The sequence below is a fragment of the Aotus nancymaae genome, unplaced genomic scaffold (assembly GCF_030222135.1).
Source record: "Aotus nancymaae isolate 86718 unplaced genomic scaffold, 86718_ANA_hifiasm-v0.15.2.pri h1tg000914c, whole genome shotgun sequence".
Classification (NCBI taxonomy): Eukaryota; Metazoa; Chordata; class Mammalia; order Primates; family Aotidae; genus Aotus; species Aotus nancymaae.
In genome coordinates this window covers 78,886-97,645 of record NW_026989330.1, presented here as the reverse complement: position 1 = coordinate 97,645, position 18,760 = coordinate 78,886, and the positions used below count along the sequence as shown (strand labels likewise).

The following is an 18,760-nucleotide window of genomic DNA, read 5'->3' as shown; positions in this document are numbered from 1 at the left end:
TCCACCCTCACCTCCCTGGCTCAAGTGATCTTCCTGCTTTAGCCTCCCAAGTAGCTGGGACTACAGGCGTGCACCACCACATCCAGCTAATTTTTTTTTTTTTTGGAAAGATGGAGTTTCACCATGTTGCCCAGGCTGGTCTCAAACTCCTGAGCTCAAGTGATGCGCTGGCCTCAGCCTTCCAAAGTGCTGGGATTACAGGTATGAGCCACTGCACCCAGCGAGAAATTTTAAAAATAAAATAAATATGCCAAACCCCAGGTCATTCTGAAAATGACCAAATTAACCCTAGTTCCAGGACCTGTCTCACCAGGGTAACCTGATCCCTGCACCAGTGAATCACAGATTCTTCCCTAGATCAGCCAAAGCATCCACCCACTGCCTTCACAAGACCAGCCCAGCCCTAAAAGCATCTCTTGGCTTCCTAGACATTCTGATTTTTTAAGCTCAGCCACCTTTCCTTAAGTTTCAACTGCCACATCCTTCCCAAATGTTGCACCAAAACTGATAAGACTCCTGGTTAAAAACAAGACCTTCTGTTGTTTTAGAGATGTGACAAGTAAACATGATATTTTCCAATCAGCCAATGGTTACCTTTTCCCTAAGAAACCAAAAGTGTTGGCCAGGTGCAATGGCTCACGCCTGTAATCCCAACACTTCGGGAAGCCAAGGCGGGTGGATCACAGGTGAGGAGATTGAGACCATCCTGGCCAACATGGTGAAACTCTGTCTGGACTAAAAATAGAAAAAAAATAGCTAGGCATTGTGGCACATGCCTATAATCCCAGCCACAAAGGAGAATAGTTTGAACCAGGCAGTCGGAGGTTGCAGCGAGCCAAGATCACACCACTGCACTCCAGCCTGGTAACAGTGAGACCATCTCAGAAGAAGAAAAAGAAAAAAAAAAAACACGAAAAGTATTTACCTGTCTTTTCTATAAATGCCAAAAACAATGCAAAATGTGTATTTGCACTTTTCAATTATAATTTTTTTCCTAAATTGATGTTAAGCTATTCTGTCTTTAGCTTCTCCATTTGGGATACCGTAAGCTATGTGCTCTTCTCTTTTCCCTTTCTTGGGACAGAATTTCACTATATTGCCCATGCTGGTCACAAACTCCTGAGCTCAAGTCTCGGACTCTTGAGTAGCTAAAGACTTCAGGCAGAGATCGCCACACTTGGCTACTATGCATGTTTTCTATCATCAATGTCAAATCTCCAATTTCACAATGGATTTCTATTCCTAAATTGAAAGATTCTCTCTGAAATTTTCTTCTTAAGTTATTTCTGTTTTATCGACACGGAGGTAAAGACTCAAAATATTTCAATTATGAGTAATGAAAAGATATGAGCCTGTTACCCTTAAGAAATGTACAGGGCAGCTGGGCTCAGTGGCTGTAATCTCAGCACTTTGGGAGGCCAAGGCAGGAGGATTACTTGAGCCTGGGAGTGCAAGACCAGCCTGAGCCACGTAGTAAGACCCAATCTCAAAAAAAAAAAAAAAAAATTTTAGGCAGGGCACGGTACCTCACCCCTACAATTCCAGCACTTTGGGAGGCCAAGGTGAGTGGACTGCTTGAGGTCAGGAGACTGAGACCAGGCTCGCCAACATGGTGAAACCCGTCTCTACTAAAAATATAAAAATCAGCTGGGTGTGGTGGTGGGTGCCTGTAATCTCAGCTACTAGGGAGGCTGAGGCAGGAGAATTGCTTGAATCCAGGAGGAAGAGGTTGCAGTGAGCTAAGACTGCACCACTGCACTCCAGCCTGGGTGACTGAGATTCCACCTCAAAAAAATTTAAAAAAAAAAAAAAAAAAAAAAGGCCGGGCGCGGTGGCTCAAGCCTGTAATCCCAGCACTTTGGGAGGCCGAGGCGGGTGGATCACGAGGTCAAGAGATCGAGACCATCCTGGTCAACATGGTGAAACCCCGTCTCTACTAATACAAAAAATTAGCTGGGCACGGTGGCGCGTGCCTGTAATCCCAGCTACTCAGGAGGCTGAGGCAGGAGAATTGCCTGAACCCAGGAGGCGGAGATTGCGGTGAGCCGAGATCGCGCCATTGCACTCCAGCCTGGGTATCAAGAGCGAAACTCCGTCTCAAAAAAAAAAAAAAAAAAAAAAAAAAAAAGAAGAAACCAGGCCAGGCATGATAGCTCACACCTGTAATCCCAGCACTTTGGGAGGTCAAGGCAGGTGGATCACCGGAGGTCTGGAGTTCGAGACCAACCTGGCCAACATGATGAAACCCCATCACTAGTAAGAAAAAATACAAAAAATTTGTTGGGCATGATGGCGGGCGCCTGTAATCTCTGCTACTTGGGAGGCTGAGGCAAGAGAATCACTTGAACCTGGGAGGCGGAGGCTGCAGTGAATCAAGACCGTGCCAGTGCACTACAGCCTAGGCAACAAGAGTGAAACTCCGTCTCACGGTGGCATGTGCCTGTAGTCCCAGCTACTCAGGAAGCTAAGGTGGGAAGATTGCTTGACAGAAGGTCAAGGCCAGCCTTGGCAACAATGCAAGACCCTGTCCGTACCAAAAAAAAAAAGAAAAAAAAAAAAAGAAAAAGAAAGAAATGCAGAAGGTACAGGGCCTTTGCTACAACGTCACTTTCAGTAGACCCAAAATGCCAGGCGGCAGACCAAATGACTGATCTAGTCACTGCAAATGCTCACTTTCCAAGAAGAAATTTCCTTCCCAAGAATAAGAACTGTCCATTCACCACATGAACACTGCCAGCCTACTAACATCACCTTAGCAATCCTCTAACTTTGTGACATTAGTTAATAAACCAGTACTAAAATAATTCTGCAGCACTTCAGTTACTATAATTACTTTCTATGTTTGAGACTTAATAGGAAACATAATCCAGAAGTTGTATCATTTTTTGCTTAAATATATAAATCCCTTTTGGAAAAATATCACAGCAAGCTTATATACTATGTAGTATGAAAAGCTACCTAAAAATCAAAAGCAATTCTGCCTGCATTCGTATGTCACAGAAACACCATATGAATGAGAAGATCTACAACCATTCCAAGATCTCTGGAGAAAATGTATCACATATAAACAGAAAAAACAACTAAGGTATATGTCCTTAGTTACACATAATTAAAGTTGTAAGACGGTACCAACACTACTACAGCTCCTTCTCCTGCTATGCAGAGCAGGAGAACGGATACTAGGTAGGCAAGGCATGTGATCAGCACTGGCTCCTAAAGCACATAAGCATTAGCTTTGTCTACTTACAGAAGGTCCTCTTGCTTAAGTCACTTTTAAAACGCGCAAAGGTTCTAGAATAATAAATCTAAACAAACAGTTAATCTACTGCCAGTGGTCTTCAGGGTACATTAAAATTATCAGGAGGACTTGTTAAGAGCGAAGATTACTGGGCCCCACCCCAGAGTTTCTGATTCAGTAGGTTTAGAATGGGGCTTAAGAATTTGAATTTCTAACAAGTTCCCAGGTGGTAAAGAGATGATGATGGTCCAGGATCCACTCTGAGAACTACTGCTCTATAGTTTACTTGTTGACAGAAGATGTTCATTGCAGTCTTCAGCTTACAAGGTTTCTGCTGATCATTTAAAAATAAAATATATCAGCTTTATGTCAGTTTTTCAACTTTTTATTGGAAATAATTTCCAAGTTACAAAAAAATTGCAGTAATAACACAATAGAGGAAAAAGATTCATATAGGCTTTACACAGATGCACCTTTTTTGTGTGTGTGTGACAGATTCTCACTCCGTCACCCAGGCTGGAGAGCAATGGCATGATCTTGGCTCACTGCAATCTCCGCCTCCCGAGTTCAAATGATTCTCCTGCCTCAGTCTCCTGAGTAGCTGGGATTATAGATGCCTGCCACCACATCCAGCTAATTTTTCTATTTTTAGTAGACAGAGAGTTTCTCCATGTTTGCCAGGCTGGTCTCGAACTCCTGACCTCAGGCGATCTGCTTGCCTCGGCCTCCCAAAGTTTCAGGCACGAGCCACCGCGTCCAGCCCCAGATTCAACGGTTAATATAACATTGTGATCCATCTACTTATTACTCTCTTTCTCCCTTCCCCCTTTCTCTTATGGTTTAGGGGAAAAAAAAAAAAAGAAAATTTATTTTTCTAAACCATAAGAGAAAGCTGCATACATCGTAGTCCTTTACTTCTAAAAACTTCAGGATGTATTTTCTAAGAATAAAGATGTTCTCAGCCAGGCATGGTGCATCACGCCTGTAATCCCAGCACTTTGGGAGGCCAACTCCTCACCTAAGGTCAGGAGTTCAAGACCAGCCTGGTCAACATGGCATAACCCCATCTCTACTAAAAACTACAAAAATTAGGCTGGGGACGGTGGCTCATACCTGTAATCCCAACACTTTGGGAGGCAAAGGTGGGTGGATCACAAGGTCAGAAGTTCGAGACCAGCCTGGCCAATATGGTGACACTCTGTCTCTACTAAAAATACAAAAATTGGCTGGGTTGGGTGGCACTACGCCTGTAGTCCCAGCTACTCGGGAGGCTGCGGCAGGAGAATCACTTGAACCCAGGAGGCGGAGGTTGCAGTAAGCTAAGATCATGCCACTGCAGTCCACCCTGGGTGACAGAGAGAGACTCCATCTCAAATAAAAGAAAAAATACAAAAATTAGCTGGGAGTGAGGGCAGGAGCCTATAATCCCAGCTACTCGGGAGGATAAAGCAGGGAGAATTGCTTGAACCCAGGAGGTGGAGGCCACAGTGAGCTGAGATCATGCCACTGCACTCCAGCCTGGACAACAGAGCAAGACTCCATTAAGGGAAAAAAAAAAAACAAAAAAAAAAAAACGCTGGGCACAGTGCCTCATGCCTGTAATCCCAGCACTTTGGGAGGCCGAGGCAGGCGGATCATGAGTTCAAGAGATCAAGACTATCCTGGCCAACATGGTGAAACCCCATCTCTACTAAAAATACAAAGATTAGCTGAGCTAGGTGGCACACACCTGTAGTCCCAGCTACTCAGGAGGCTGAGGCAAAAGAACTGCTTGAACCCGGGAGGCGGAGGTTGCAGTGAGCTAAGATCATACCACTGCACTCCAGTCTGGTAACAGAGCAGGACTCTGTCTTAAAGAAAAAAAAAAAAAAGATGTTCTCAAACATAACCACAATAGTTACCAACTCAGTAAATTTAATACAGATACACCATTACCACCACAATCAAGATTACAGAACAATTGCATTATACCTAAAAATCCCCTCATGCTTCCACTTTACAGTTAATGCCTCCCCCAATACCCTGGCCACTGCTCTTTCCAATTCCTAAAATTTTGCCTTTTTCAGAATGTCACATAAGTGACATCACACATACACATACAGTATGTAGCCTTTTTAAAAAAATTGTAAGCAAATACACATCACATAAAATGCACCATTTTAAAGTATAAAATTCAGAAGCATTAAGTACATTCACAATGTTGTGCAACCAACACTACTACCTAGTTCCAGAACATTTTTATCATCCCAAAAGAAGTCCCATACCCATTAGGGACTGAAGCCCAATACCCATTAGAGACTCATTCCCCATTCCTCTAGTCCCTGACAACCACCAATCTGCTTTCTATCTCTATGGATGTGCCTACTCTAGATATTTCATATAAATTAAATTGTTCCATATTTGGTCTTTTGGGTCTGGCTTCTTTCATAATATTTTCAAGGTTCATCTACGTTGTAGCATAAATCAGCATTTCATTCCTCCTGATGGCAGTGTATATAGCCTTATGAGTCTAGTTTCTTTCATTCAGCATATTGCCATTGAGATTCATCCATGTTGTTAGGTACACGAGTAGTTTCTTCTTTACTGCTGAGGAGTATTCCATTTTATGTATATACTAGAGTTTGTCGAGTCACCAAAACACATTTTACTCCTGGTACTTTTTCCAGAAATAATCATATAACTCAAGGTAATTTACAATTCATGGGGTTTATAATATATTTGTAAACGGCAAGTGAAAACTTCAAATATATAGAACATATGTAGGTCCAAAATCTCTTATCTACAATTTCAAAATCCCATAAATGTCAAGTTTTTGGTACACTTCAACAAAGTCATTTTAAGGCAAATACTGGCCTACACTATGAGTTGCTTTAGTCTTTATTTACTCCTCTTAGTGAGAATATTAATAATTTTGCAGCATATTATGTCTGAGTACACATTCCCCTGGGAGATGTAATTCCTATATATTTAAATTACATTTCTATAACTTGAAAAATTCATAAACCCATTTAACCTCACAGGTTCTAGATAAAAGTTGTGACTCTGGCCAGGCACGGTGGCTCACACCAGTAATCCCAGCACTTTGGGAGGCCAAGGCCGGTGGATCACGAAGTCAGGAGTTCAAGACCAGCCTGGCCAACATGTGAAACCCTGTCTCTACTAAAAATACAAAAATTAGCCGCCTGTAATCCCAGCTACTTGGGAGGCCGAGGCAGGAGAACTGCTTGAGCCAGGCAGTGGGGGCCAGGGGTTGCAGTGAGCCGAGATCGCGCCACTGCACTCCAGCCTAGGCAACAGAGCAAGACACCATCTCAAACGAACAACAAAGAAACTGATTACAGGTGTGCAACATCATGCCTCCTACCACATATGATCTTTTAACAGTAAACATTATAGTTCTCAGAACATCTGATTGTTCCAAGACATATTCTTCAGGTAAGACCTAAGCTGCACTGCTGTGAAGACAAAAATTACACTAATACATTACTAGAGTCAATGAACAGGCATTAATCTCTCTTGTGACAGGGCCGGGCGCAGTGGCTCACGCCCGTAATCCCTGCACTTTGGGAGGCCGAGGCAGGCGGATCATGAGGTCAAGAGATCAAGACCATCCTGGCTAACATGGTGAAACCCCGTCTCTACTAAAATACAAAAATTAGCTGGGCATGATGGCGTGCGCCTGTAGTCCCAGCTACTTGGGAGGCTGAGGCAGGAGAATTGCTTGAACCCAGGAGGCAGAGGTTGCAGTAAGCCGAGACTGTGCCACTGTACTCCACCCTAGCACCTGGCAACAGAGCAAGACTCTGTCTCAAAAAAAAAAAATACAAAAATACAAGAATTAGCTGGGTGTGGTGGTGGGGGCCTGTAATCCCAGCTATTCAGGAGACTGAGGCAGAGAACTGCTTGAACCTGGGAGGCAGAGGTGGCAGTGAGCTGAGATCACGCCGCTGAACTCCACCTGAGTGGCAAAGCGAGACTCTGTCTCCAAAAAAAAAAAAGGATGGACTGTGCTACATAATTCCCCTTTTATGAGCAATATCCATCTTGCAGGTGATCACTCAGCCTAAAATACTGACTGCCAGTTTTCACCTATGAAAGTCACCCATTTGGCTGGGCATAGTGGTTCACACCTGTAATCCCAGCACTTTGGGATGACGGGGCAGGAGAATCACTTGAGCTCAGGATTTTGAGACCAGCCTGGGCAACACAGTAAGACCGCACCTCTACAAAAAGTTAGCCTGGCATGGTGGCACGCATCTGTAGTCCTAACTACTCTGAAGATTGAGACAGAAGGTTCACTTGAGCACAGGGTTTGAGGTTACAGTAAGCTACGATCGTACAAATGCACTCCAACCTGGGCAACAGAGTAAGACCCTGTCTCTCATAAAAAAAAATAATAAATTTATTTATTTATTCATTTATTTATTTATTCTTGAGATGAAGTCTCACTGTTGCCAGGCTGGAGTGCAGTGGTGCGATCTCGGCTTACTGCAACCTCCGCCTCCTAGGTTCAAGCAATTCTCCTGCCTCAGCCTGCCAAGTAGCTGGGACCATAGGCATGCGCCACCACACCCAGCTAATTTTTGTATGTTTAGTAGAGATGGGGTTTCACCATGTTGGCCAGTATGGTCTCAATCGCTTGACCTCACGACCCACCCGCCTTGGCCTCCCAAAGTGCTGGAATTACAAGCGTGAGCCACCATGCCCAGCCATAAAAAAATTTTTAAGTCACTGTTACTACTGAGATTCACATACGACTTTTTTTTTTTTAAAGGAGACAAGGTCTTGCTAAGTTGCCCAGGCTGACCTCAAATTCCTGGGCTCAAGCAATTCTGCCATCTCAGACTCCCAAGTAGCTAGGACTACAGATGTACAACATCGTGCCTGGCTACCACATATGATCTTTTAACGGTAAACGTTATAGTTCTCAGAACATCTGATTGTTCCAAGACATATTCTTCAGATAAGCCCTAAGCTGCACTGCTGCTGTGAAACCTCCACTACCCTTTAATGCTCCACACCTGAGGGGAAATCAGAGCTGCTCTTCACAAACATCATAAATAATAATCTATTCCATGCATATGTGGGACCTACTGACTGTCAAGCACTGGTGGAAACAAGAAGGAACAAGATAAGGCTCCTGCTGTCATTCCTCTCTAGTGAGAGAAATAAGTTACACAAAACCACTGAGAAAAATATCATCCAATACCAGTGACAGATTCAATCCAATCAGTGACCAGTGATAGATCAGTGATAGATCCAACTGAAAAATCCAGTGATAGAAATATCCAATCAGTGATAGATCCAAACAAGGATGTGATAGAAAACAACTACCAGGTGATTTTAGATTTGAAGGTGACACAAGGACTCAGAAAGGTGAAACTGAAGTCAAGAACTAAACCCTAGAAGACAAGTAAAGATCAGAGGGAAGACCAGTGCAAAGACTCTGACACAGAAAGAAGTTTGTATTGGTCAAAGACAAGAGAAAAGCTCAGTGTGGTTACAGTAAAATACAGCAGGTGGAGAGCAGTACCGAATAAGATCAAACAGCCAAGGATCAGCTCATGCACGGGTTTGTAAGATGAAACAAGAAGTTGAGAATTTCTTCCAAGTGAAGATGAAGGCACTAAGAGGGTTTTAGACATGGGAGTAACATGATCTGACTGACATTTTCAAAAGTTCATCCTACTTGTCACATAGAGATGTAATAACAGGTAATCCAATCCTTTCACTAAAAACAACAACAACAACAAAAAAAAAAAACACATACACACACACACAACTTAACAGAATGCCAAGAAAAGATTGTATTTGCCGAAAGGTGTTTTTAGTTTTATTTTTAAGCACTGTCCTGAATGATTTCCCAGGTGTATCAGTGTCTTCAGTCTGCCAATTCTAATAGCTACTACAATCAGCACATTTCAGAACTTCCTCTTTAGACCCTATATGTTAATATAATTTTTACTGTGCTGACAAATTTGACAATTAGAAAGTCAAAGAATACTAAAGAAACTGGAGTTTGAACTGCTGCTATTTAAATATTAAGACATCTCCTTTACTAAACATATCAATACTTAATGAAAGCACAGTTCATGAAACAAGACAGCTGACATTACTATCTTGAGAGTTAAAAAGCATCTCTAGCCTGTAAATTCTACCTTGAGTTCCCAAAGAAAGCATGTATGAGGCATATGCAAAAAATAAATATAACCAACAAAAGTGAGATATACAATAATAATAATATATCTACTCTTAGGTTTCCACAAATTCAAGATTGATGTTTTTAAAACAAAAGAAATAATTAACTCTCTGAGAAATAATACTTCTGAGTTTGCTCTCAAATTATAGAACAAATTATTTCTGGACTTAATACCATATTCTTTCAAGCACAAAATTTATTTTGTGGATAATTTTCCTCTGCGGAAGCAATATGAAGAAGCTATCTAGTGAATGCAAAATTTTTATTCCATGGTAAACTGCTAAAATTATGCCCTCAAAACTATGACATGTTCTTACTTGAAGATCTCTTTAACTGAAATTCTAAACTCTGTGAAGACTCATGCTCTACTCTCTTCCATTTAAAATTCTGCAAAATAGGTCACCTAAAGATTATCTTTATTTTTAAACCACTTATTATTATATATAGTTCTAAAAATATTGGCCAAAACCTTGAGTTGTTGGCATTTCACCTTTCCCCACTTTTACTATAGTAAGATTTAAAGGAAATGACTGAAATTGGTACTGTAAAATATGACTAGGAGCATATTCTCAAAAGTTTAATCTACAGTTCAGACCATAGAACAGATGTCAAAGAGAAAGCTCTTCTGCATCTATTCATGGGTTTCAACAAAATAGCTGTTACAGGACTCCATTCTCAAAGCAAAACAGAAAATTAAAGAAACCACTAATTTGGACAATTTCTCTGGGAAGTCCTAAGTTTTACTCTGAAGCTATGAATGTAAAATTTTACATACAGCAAGCTTATTAAATCCTATTAGGCTCAAACATAAACATTCCACCACCATGAAGAACATAAATAGCAAGTTTAATAATTACATAAAATATATTCAGGGCAATTGCTGCAACACTCACTTTATATATCACAGGCATTCAGAAGAACTGGAACATGCATCCTCATCGCCCGTGTGTGGACAAATATCCACAAAGAACCACAGCTAAGACTAAAGCTGCTTGTTATTTGAAGGCATCAACAGAGGCTTCTGGAAATTTTAATTGTGGTTTCTTAAAACAAGTTTTAAGTAGCATATGATGCAGAGATCTAACAAAGACCCTTCCTAACCCAAGGCCATATGCAAGTCAAGAAACTCACCTGTGTTATACTCCTTCAGCTGCAAGTTCTTTACAGGCATACCATCAGGAGTCCGAAAAGCGTTAAGAATCTGTAAAAATATGGCATTTACACTAATGATACAAATCATAATCAAACACTGAATGTTACATTTTTCCCTAAAGGTTTTCATCATACATCATTTAAAGCCATGATTATTGTGTAAAAGGAAAGTTAACGATAAACACTTAAGGCATTCAAAAAATGTTTAATGAGGCCGGGCACAGTGGCTCATGCCTGTAATCCCAGCACTTTGGGAGGCCAAGGCAGGCAGATCACCTGAGGTCAGGAGTTTGAGACCAGCCTGACCAACATGGAGAAACCCTGTCTCTACTAAAAATACAAAATTAGCCGGACGTGGTGGCGCATGCCTGTAATCCCAGCTACTCAGAAGGCTCAGGAGAATCACTTGAACCCAGGAGGCGGAGGTTGTGGTGAACCGAGATCACACCATTGCGCACTCCAGCCTGGGCAACAAGAGCAAAACTCCGTCTCAACAAAAGGAAAAAAGAATGAGTAAAACGTAATTATTCAAAAATTGGCGGAATGCAGTGGCTCATACCTATAATTCCAGCACTTCAGAAGGCCAAGGTGGGAGGATCGCTTAAAGCCACATGTTTAAGATAAGCCTGGACAACATAGTGAGACCCTATCTCTTAAAAAAAAAATTTTTTTTTTTTTTCTTAATTATCCGGGAGAGGCCAGGTGCAGCAGCTCACACCTGTACTCCCAACACTTTGAGGGGCCAAGGAGGGTGGATCACCTGAGGTCAGGAGTTCAGGACCAGCCTGCCCAATATGGTGAAACCCCATCTCTACTAAAAATACAAAAATTAGCCAGGTGTGGTGGTGCACCTGTAATCCCAGCTACTTGTGAAGCTGAGGTGGGAGAACTGCTGGGAGGCAAAGGCTTCAGTGAGCAAGATCGCGCCACTGCACTACAGCCTAGGTAACAGAGCGAGACCCCATCTCCAAAAATAATAATAATAATTACCCAGGTGACCAGGCACAGTGGCTCACACCTGTAATCCCAGCACTTTGGGAAGCCAAGGCAAGTGGATCACCTGAGGTCAGGAGTTTGAGACCAGCCTGGCTAACATGGAGAAACCCCATTTCTACTAAAAATACAAAAATTAGGATGGGTACAGTGGCTCACGCCTGTAATCTCAACACTTCGGGAGGCCAAGGCAGGTGGATCACCTGAGGTCGAGAGTTTGAGACCTGCCTAACCAACGTGGAGAAACCCTGTCTCTACTAAAAATACAAAATTAGCTGGGCATGGTGGCGCATGACAGTAATCTCAGCTACTCGGGAGGCTGAGGCAGAAGAATCACTTGAACCTGGAAGCCAGAGGTTGTGGCGAGCCTAGATCATGCCATTGCACTCCAGCCTCGGCAACAAGAGCAAAACTCCAACTCAAAAAAAAAAATTAGCTGCGTATAGTGGCACATGCCTGTAATCCCAGCTACTTGGAAGGCTGAGGCAGGAGAATCACTTGGAAGTAGAACGCTGGAGCTGCAGTGAGCTGAGATCATGCCACTATACTCCAGCCTGGGCAACAGAGCGAGACGCTGCCTTTAAAAGATTTTTTAAAAATTAAAAAAAAAAAAAAAAAAAAAAAAAAAAGGCCGGGCACACAGTGGCTCATGCCTGTAATCCCAGACTTTGGGAGGCTAAGGCGGGCGGATCACGAGATCAGGAGATCAAGACTATCCTGGGCTAACTTGGTGAAACCCCATCTCTACTAAAAATACAAAATTAGCCGGGCGTGGTGGTGCGTGCCTGTAGTCCCAACTACTCAGGAGGCTGAGGCAGGAGAATTGCTTGAACCCAGAAGGTGGAGGTTGCAGTGAGCCGAGATCGCACCACTGCACTCCAAGCCTGGGCGACAGAGTGAGACTCAGCCTCAAAAAAAAATAAATAAATAAATAAATTTTTTTTTGACCAAGAGTGGTGGCTGACACCTATAGTCCCAGTTACTCGGGAGGAGGGTTTGAGCCCAGGAGTTTGAGGCTGTAGTGAGCCTTGATTGGGCCAATGCACTCCAGTCTGGAGTATCCTGTCTCTTTTTTTTTTTCCCTCAGGTATATAAAAAAAGCAAAAGAACATAACCTTCTCAGGTATATAAGAAAAGCAGAACATAACCTTAAAGGGCTCAAGCTCTCTGTACTCATATTGTGTACATTCCAAGCTCTCCTGCTTACTTGCTATGTAACCTTTTAGTGTCCAGTTTCTCATGTGTTAAACATAAAATGATGTACTGGGTTCATTACAGTCCAGGGCCACAGCACTTCCTCAGCACAGGCAGTTTGTTTCCCTATATTCAACTGTTCTCTCACTGCATTCAGGCCTGGACTCAAATGCCTCTTCCTCAGTAATGCCTCCCTAACTACACAATATAAAAATTAGCCCCATAAGCATGCACGCCTGTAGTCCCAGCTACTCAGGAGGCTGAGGTGAGCCATGACTGCACCACTGCGCTCCAGCCTGGGCAACAAAGTGAGACTCTGCCTCAACAAAATTTAAAAATGGGCTGTGGGCAGTGGCTCATGTCTAGAATCACAGCACTTTGGGAGGTGGATCACCTGAGGTCAGGAGTTTGAGACCAGCCTGACCAATATGGTGAAACCCTGTTTTTATCTAAAATACAAAAATTAGCCAGGCGTGGTGGTGTGTGCCTATAATCCCAGCTACTTGGGAGGCTGAGGCAGAATAATTGCTTGAACTCGGGAGGCAGAGGTTGTACTGAGCCGAGATCGTGCCACTAGACTCCAGCCGAGGTGACAGAGCAAGATTCCATCTCAAACAAACAAACAAACAAAGATGATGATAAAAATAAAACAGCCCCAATTCCAGTGACACTCTAAGCCTGTACTTTAGCTTTAGTTTTCTTTTTTGAGACCAGGTCTTGCTCTGTTGCCCAGATTGGAGTGCAGTGGTACAATCTTGGTTCACTAAAACCTCCGCCTCCTGGGTTCAAGCAATTCTCCTGCCTCAGCATCCTGAGTAGCTGGGATTACAGGCACATGCCACCACACCCAGCTTATTTTTTTTCTATTTTTAATAGAGACGAGGTTTCACCATGTTGGCTAGGCTGGTCTCAAACTCCTGACCTCAAGTGATCCGCCTGCTTTAGTCTCCCAAAGTGCTAAGATTACAGGTGTAAGCCACCATGCCCAGCCTATACTTTAGTTTTCTTCAGAGCACTTATTCACTGACGAAAATTATGTAATCTGTTTTTTGTTTGCTTTTTCTTTATCCATAGAGGCAGTGACTTTATAATATACACTGCTACATCACCCAGTATCTAGAACAATGCCTGGCATACAGTAATGCTTAATATTTAGAGTGAACAGATTATATATATGATAATTAAATGAACTAATGCTTATAAGTATCACACAATGCCTGGCACAGAGTAGAAATGTCGTAAGTTCGGCCCTAATTTAGTCAGCCAATCCTTTGATATTGGACAGTTAGGCAGTTTCTAGTTTTTACTATTGTAAATAAACTGCATCTTTATGTATGCATTCCAGAAATAATATGTTCTAAAGGATGTGATTGTGTCTAAAGAGAGCAATCATTTGTCATAATAATTTTTAACCTCACCTCAGTGAGTACATGCATAAATGGCAAAATCTGAATAAACTTTATGAATTATAACAGAGTCAATTTCCTGGTTTAGATACTATACCATAGTTATGCAAAATATTAACATTGAGGGAGGATGGGAGAAAAATACACAAGCCTTCTCAGCGCATTTCTTTGCATCTTGTGAACCTACAATTTTTCAAACTAAAAGGTTTTTAAATTTTTAACTGACATAGAGAAACAGGAAAGAACACATGCCTTACCTCTTCTTTTGTGGCATTTTCAGGCACCCCGCTTAATCGAATAAGCCTGCTGGGTTTCTCCTCACTTGGGCCGGTCCTATAATCTTGATCCTTAAATTCAGAATGAAAATTATTTCACAAGTAAATATACTTTACTGTTAAAAACACAATCAACATGAAATTTAACTACTCAGGATCAAAAACGATAATGACATATCATGTGAAGATATGAAAAATTACAATTGTCTCTATTGTTCTGAGTGCCAGAATGTGACTTCAAATCATTAGAATACAAATATGCTAAGACCAAGGCTCACTGAAATGAAAGAATCTTGAAAGTAAAGCAAAACATGACCAGAGACAACACTGAATATGACTTAAATAACCAGAAAGCCACACGAACATAGTCTCTAAACTATAATTTTCTCAGTCTGGCCAACATGGTGAAACCCTGTCTCTAGTAGAAACACAAAAATTAGCCGGTCGTGCTCCGCGTGCCTGTGGTCCCAGCTACTCTGGAAGCTGTGAAGGAAAAATCACTTGAACCTGGGAGGCAGGGGTTTCAGAGAGCCAAAATTGTGCCTCTGCACTCCAGCCTGGGAGACAGAGCAAGAACCCCAGTCTCCAAAGAAAAAACCAAAACTTCCCTGGTCTCAGAATGGGGTGTGGGCTAGCAGCACTTCATAGTTCTGGTGAGAGAAGATAACTACATAATGTAATTTTTTTAAATGTCCCTGAATGATGGTGACAGGATAGGAAAATCTTCATGTAGCAAAAGCTTCATTAGGTTTTCCCTAATGATTTATCAACTGGGTTTGTGAAACAAATGAAACAACTTCCTGCCTTTGTAAGTCAGAGGAAAGTTTCAGGGAGGTGTCTTACGTCGTACTCCACACTACAGAAGTTTCTGGCAGTGATATAGGTTACAAAGCTACAGTAAGCAAAACAATGTGGTACTGACATAAACCAATGGAATAGAATAGAGTACAGATCTTCTGTAGTTCACCAGAATGATAATTGGGTGTTTTAGAAACATGTGAGATGTGTCATTCTCAAACCTTGTTATGACATCAGCACTACCCATCTAACCTGAAGAAAAGAAAAAGAAAAAAAAAAAAAAAAAACAGATATAAACTCTCACAAATATGATGTACTGATTTTTGACAAAAGGTACCAGTCATTGGGGAAAGGACAGTCAACAAATGCTACTGGGAAAACTAGATAGTTACACGCAAAAGTGAAGTTGGACTTTTCTTTTATATTATACACAAAAATTAACTCAAAATAGATTAAAGAAGAGGAGCTAAAAACAGTAATGCCCTTAGAAGAAAACATAAGAGAAAGATCTTCATGATGCTGAATTTAGCAAGGACTGAAAAGTAGAGGCAACAAAAGAAGAAAATTGATAAACTGGAATTCATAAAAATTAAAAACTTTTGGCCAGGCGTGGTGGCTCACGCCTTAATCCCAGCACTTTGGGAAGCCAAGGCAGGCAGACTGCTTGAGCTCAGGAGTTTGAGACCAGCCTGGGCAACGTGGCGAGATCAATACAAAAAAAAATTAGCTGAGCGTGGTTGTGTGTGTCTGTAGTCTCAGCTACTTGGAAGGCTGAGGCAGGAGGATTGCTTGAGTCTGGGAGTCGTGGAGGCTGCAGAAGTGAGCCAAGACTGCAGCACTGTACTCCAACCCTGGGTGACTGAGGGAGACTCTGTCTTAAAAAAGAAAAAAAAGTTAAAATTGTTGTGCACAGCACACAATAAAGAGAGTGAAATGATAACCAACAGAATTGGAGAAACTATTTGCAAATCATATATCTAATAAGGGATTAATATCCAGAATATGTAAAGAATTCCTACAACTCAACAGTAACAACAAAGTAACAATAAACAATTCAAAATTAGAAAAGGACTTGAATAAACATTTCTCTAAAGAAGAAATGCAGGCTTGGTGGAGTGGCTCATGCCTGTAATCCCACCACTTTGTGAAGCTGAAGTGGATGGATCACTTGAGCTCAGGAGTTCAAGACCAGCCTAGGTAACATGGCGAAACCCCATCTCTACAAAAAATATGAATATTAGCCAGGCATGGAGGCATGTGCCTGCAGTCGCAGCTACTAGGAAGACTGAGGTGGGAGGATCACTTGGGACCAGAGGAATGAGGCTGCAGTGAGCTGGGATCGTGCCATTGCCCTCCAGTCTCGGCAACAGAGCAAGACCCTGTCTCAAAAAAAAAAAAAAAAAAAAAAAAAATTCAAACGATGACAAAAAAGAAGATATACAAATGGCCAATCAGCGTATGAAAAACTGCTCAACATCAATATTCCTTAGAAAATGCAACTCAAAATCACAATGAGATACCAATTCCTACCCATTAAAATGAATTTTATTAAAAAACAAAGAAAAGGAAAATAGCAAGTGTGGGTGAGCAAATGGAGAAACTGGCACTCTTGAGCATTACTGATGAAAATGTAAAATGGAGCAGCCACTTTGGAAAATCGTTGGGTGGTTCCTCAAAAAGTTGAGCATAGATTTACTGTATGTCCCAGCAATTCCTCTTCTAGGTATATATCCAAAGAATTAAAGTGGGATTCCAACAGATATCTGTATAGCCATGTTCATAACAGCATTATTTACAATAGTTAAAAGGTGAGAACAGCCCAAATGTTCATTGACGGATGAATAAACAAAATGTGGATATCCATAAAATACAGTATTATTCAGCTTGAAAAAAGAATAAAATTCTGACACATGCTATGACATGGATGAACCTTAAAAACATTACACTTCATTAAATACAAAAAGACACATATAGTAAGATTTCACTTATATGAAGCAGTTAGGACAGGCAAACTCATAGAAAGAAAGTAGAAGAGAGGTTGCCAGGGGCAGAGGGAAGGGGAAAATGGGAGTTATTTAATGGATAGAGAGTTTCTATGTAGAATGATGAAAAAGTTCTGGAAATGGATAGTGATGGTTGCACAACACTGTGAATGCATTTAATGTCACTCAACAGTACACTTAAAAATGGTTAAAATGGGCCGGGTATTTTGGCTCACCCCTGTAATCCCAGCACTTTGGGAGGCCAAGGCGGGTGGATCACTTGAGGTCAGGAGTTTGAGATCAGCCTGGCCAACATGGTGAAACCCTGTCTCTTCTAAAAATACAAAAATTAGCCGGTGTGGTGGCGCATGCCTGTAGTCCCAGCTACTCAGGAAGCTGAGGCAGGAAAATTGCTTAAACCCGGGAAGCAGAGGTTGCAGTGAGCAGAGATTGTGCCATTGCACTGCAGTCTGAGTCACAGAGACTCCGTCTCAAAAAAAAAAAAAAAAAAAAAAAAAAAAAAAATCACCAAATAACTTTTGTTTGTTTTGAGACAGAGTCTTGCTCTGTTGCCCAGGCTGCAGTGCAGTAACACAATCCTGGCCCATTGCAACCTCCGCCTCCCGGGTTCAAACAATTGTTCCTCAGCTTCCCGAGTAGCTGGCATTACCGGTGTGCACCACCACGCCCCGCTAATTTTTGTATTTTTAGTAGAGATGAAGTTTCACCACGTTGGCAAGGCTGGTCTCGAACTCCTGACCTCAAGTGATCTGCCTGTCTTGGCCTCCCAAAGTGCTGGGATTACAGGCATGAGCCACCGCACCCAGTCACCAAATAATTTTAAAAGTATGAGAACAGGCTTGCCTGCCACCATGTAAGACATGCCTTTGCTCCTCCTTGACCTTCTGCCATGATTATGAGGCCTCCCCAGCCATGTGGAACTTATATTCATTGGAAGAGACCTGCAAGGCTACCCTTGGCAGCTGGCAAGACTCCATTTTGATCATAGTGCAAAGAGAGCTCAGACTGAACCAGAAATTAGCCACAGTTTCACTGAGTCCTCAACCACTTAATTTACTGCCAGAGCTCTACTGTTGTGAAGAGAGAAGCAGCTTTGAGAGAAATGCTTTTAAACTGAAATAACCATGGCGTTCGAACAAAATAACATTGGTATTCTTATGTGACTCTTTTAGACTAAGTTAATGGTAGCAGAACTACTTTTTTTTGAGACAGAGTCTTGCTTTGTCACCCAGGCTGGAGTTCAGTGGCACGATCTCGGCTCACTGCAACCTCTGCCTCCCAGGTTCAAGTGATTCTCCTGCCTCAGTGTCCCAAGTAGCTGGGATTACAGGCATGCGCCACCACGCCTAGCTAATTTTTTTTTAGTAAAGATGGGGCTTTACCATGTTGGCCAGGCTGGTCTTGAACTCCTGGCCTCATGATCCACCTGCCTTGGCTTCCCAAAGTGCTGGGATAACAGGTGTGAACCACCGTGCCCTGCTGAACTACTTTTAAGTGTGTAT

The 18,760-nt window shown here is 42.0% G+C and overlaps 1 protein-coding gene and 1 non-coding gene across 2 annotated transcripts in view; one reads left to right on the top strand and one right to left on the bottom strand.

Moving 5' to 3' along the window:
- Nucleotides 1-10,434: 10,434 nt before the first annotated feature.
- Nucleotides 10,435-18,760, bottom strand: part of LOC135268154 (uncharacterized) — a 64,968-nt gene continuing 56,642 nt past the window's right edge. The window contains exons 7-8 of the mRNA XM_064372145.1: nucleotides 14,440-14,529; nucleotides 10,435-10,638 (exon numbers count right to left, since the gene is read on the bottom strand). Coding sequence (XP_064228215.1) covers nucleotides 14,472-14,529 — 58 coding nt within the window. The 3' untranslated portion in view covers nucleotides 10,435-10,638; nucleotides 14,440-14,471. The remainder of the gene's footprint in view (nucleotides 10,639-14,439; nucleotides 14,530-18,760) is intronic.
- Nucleotides 15,409-15,508, top strand: LOC135273305 (small nucleolar RNA U13). Its single transcript, XR_010341090.1, has one exon. It is a non-coding gene; the product is annotated as a small nucleolar RNA U13 (small nucleolar RNA).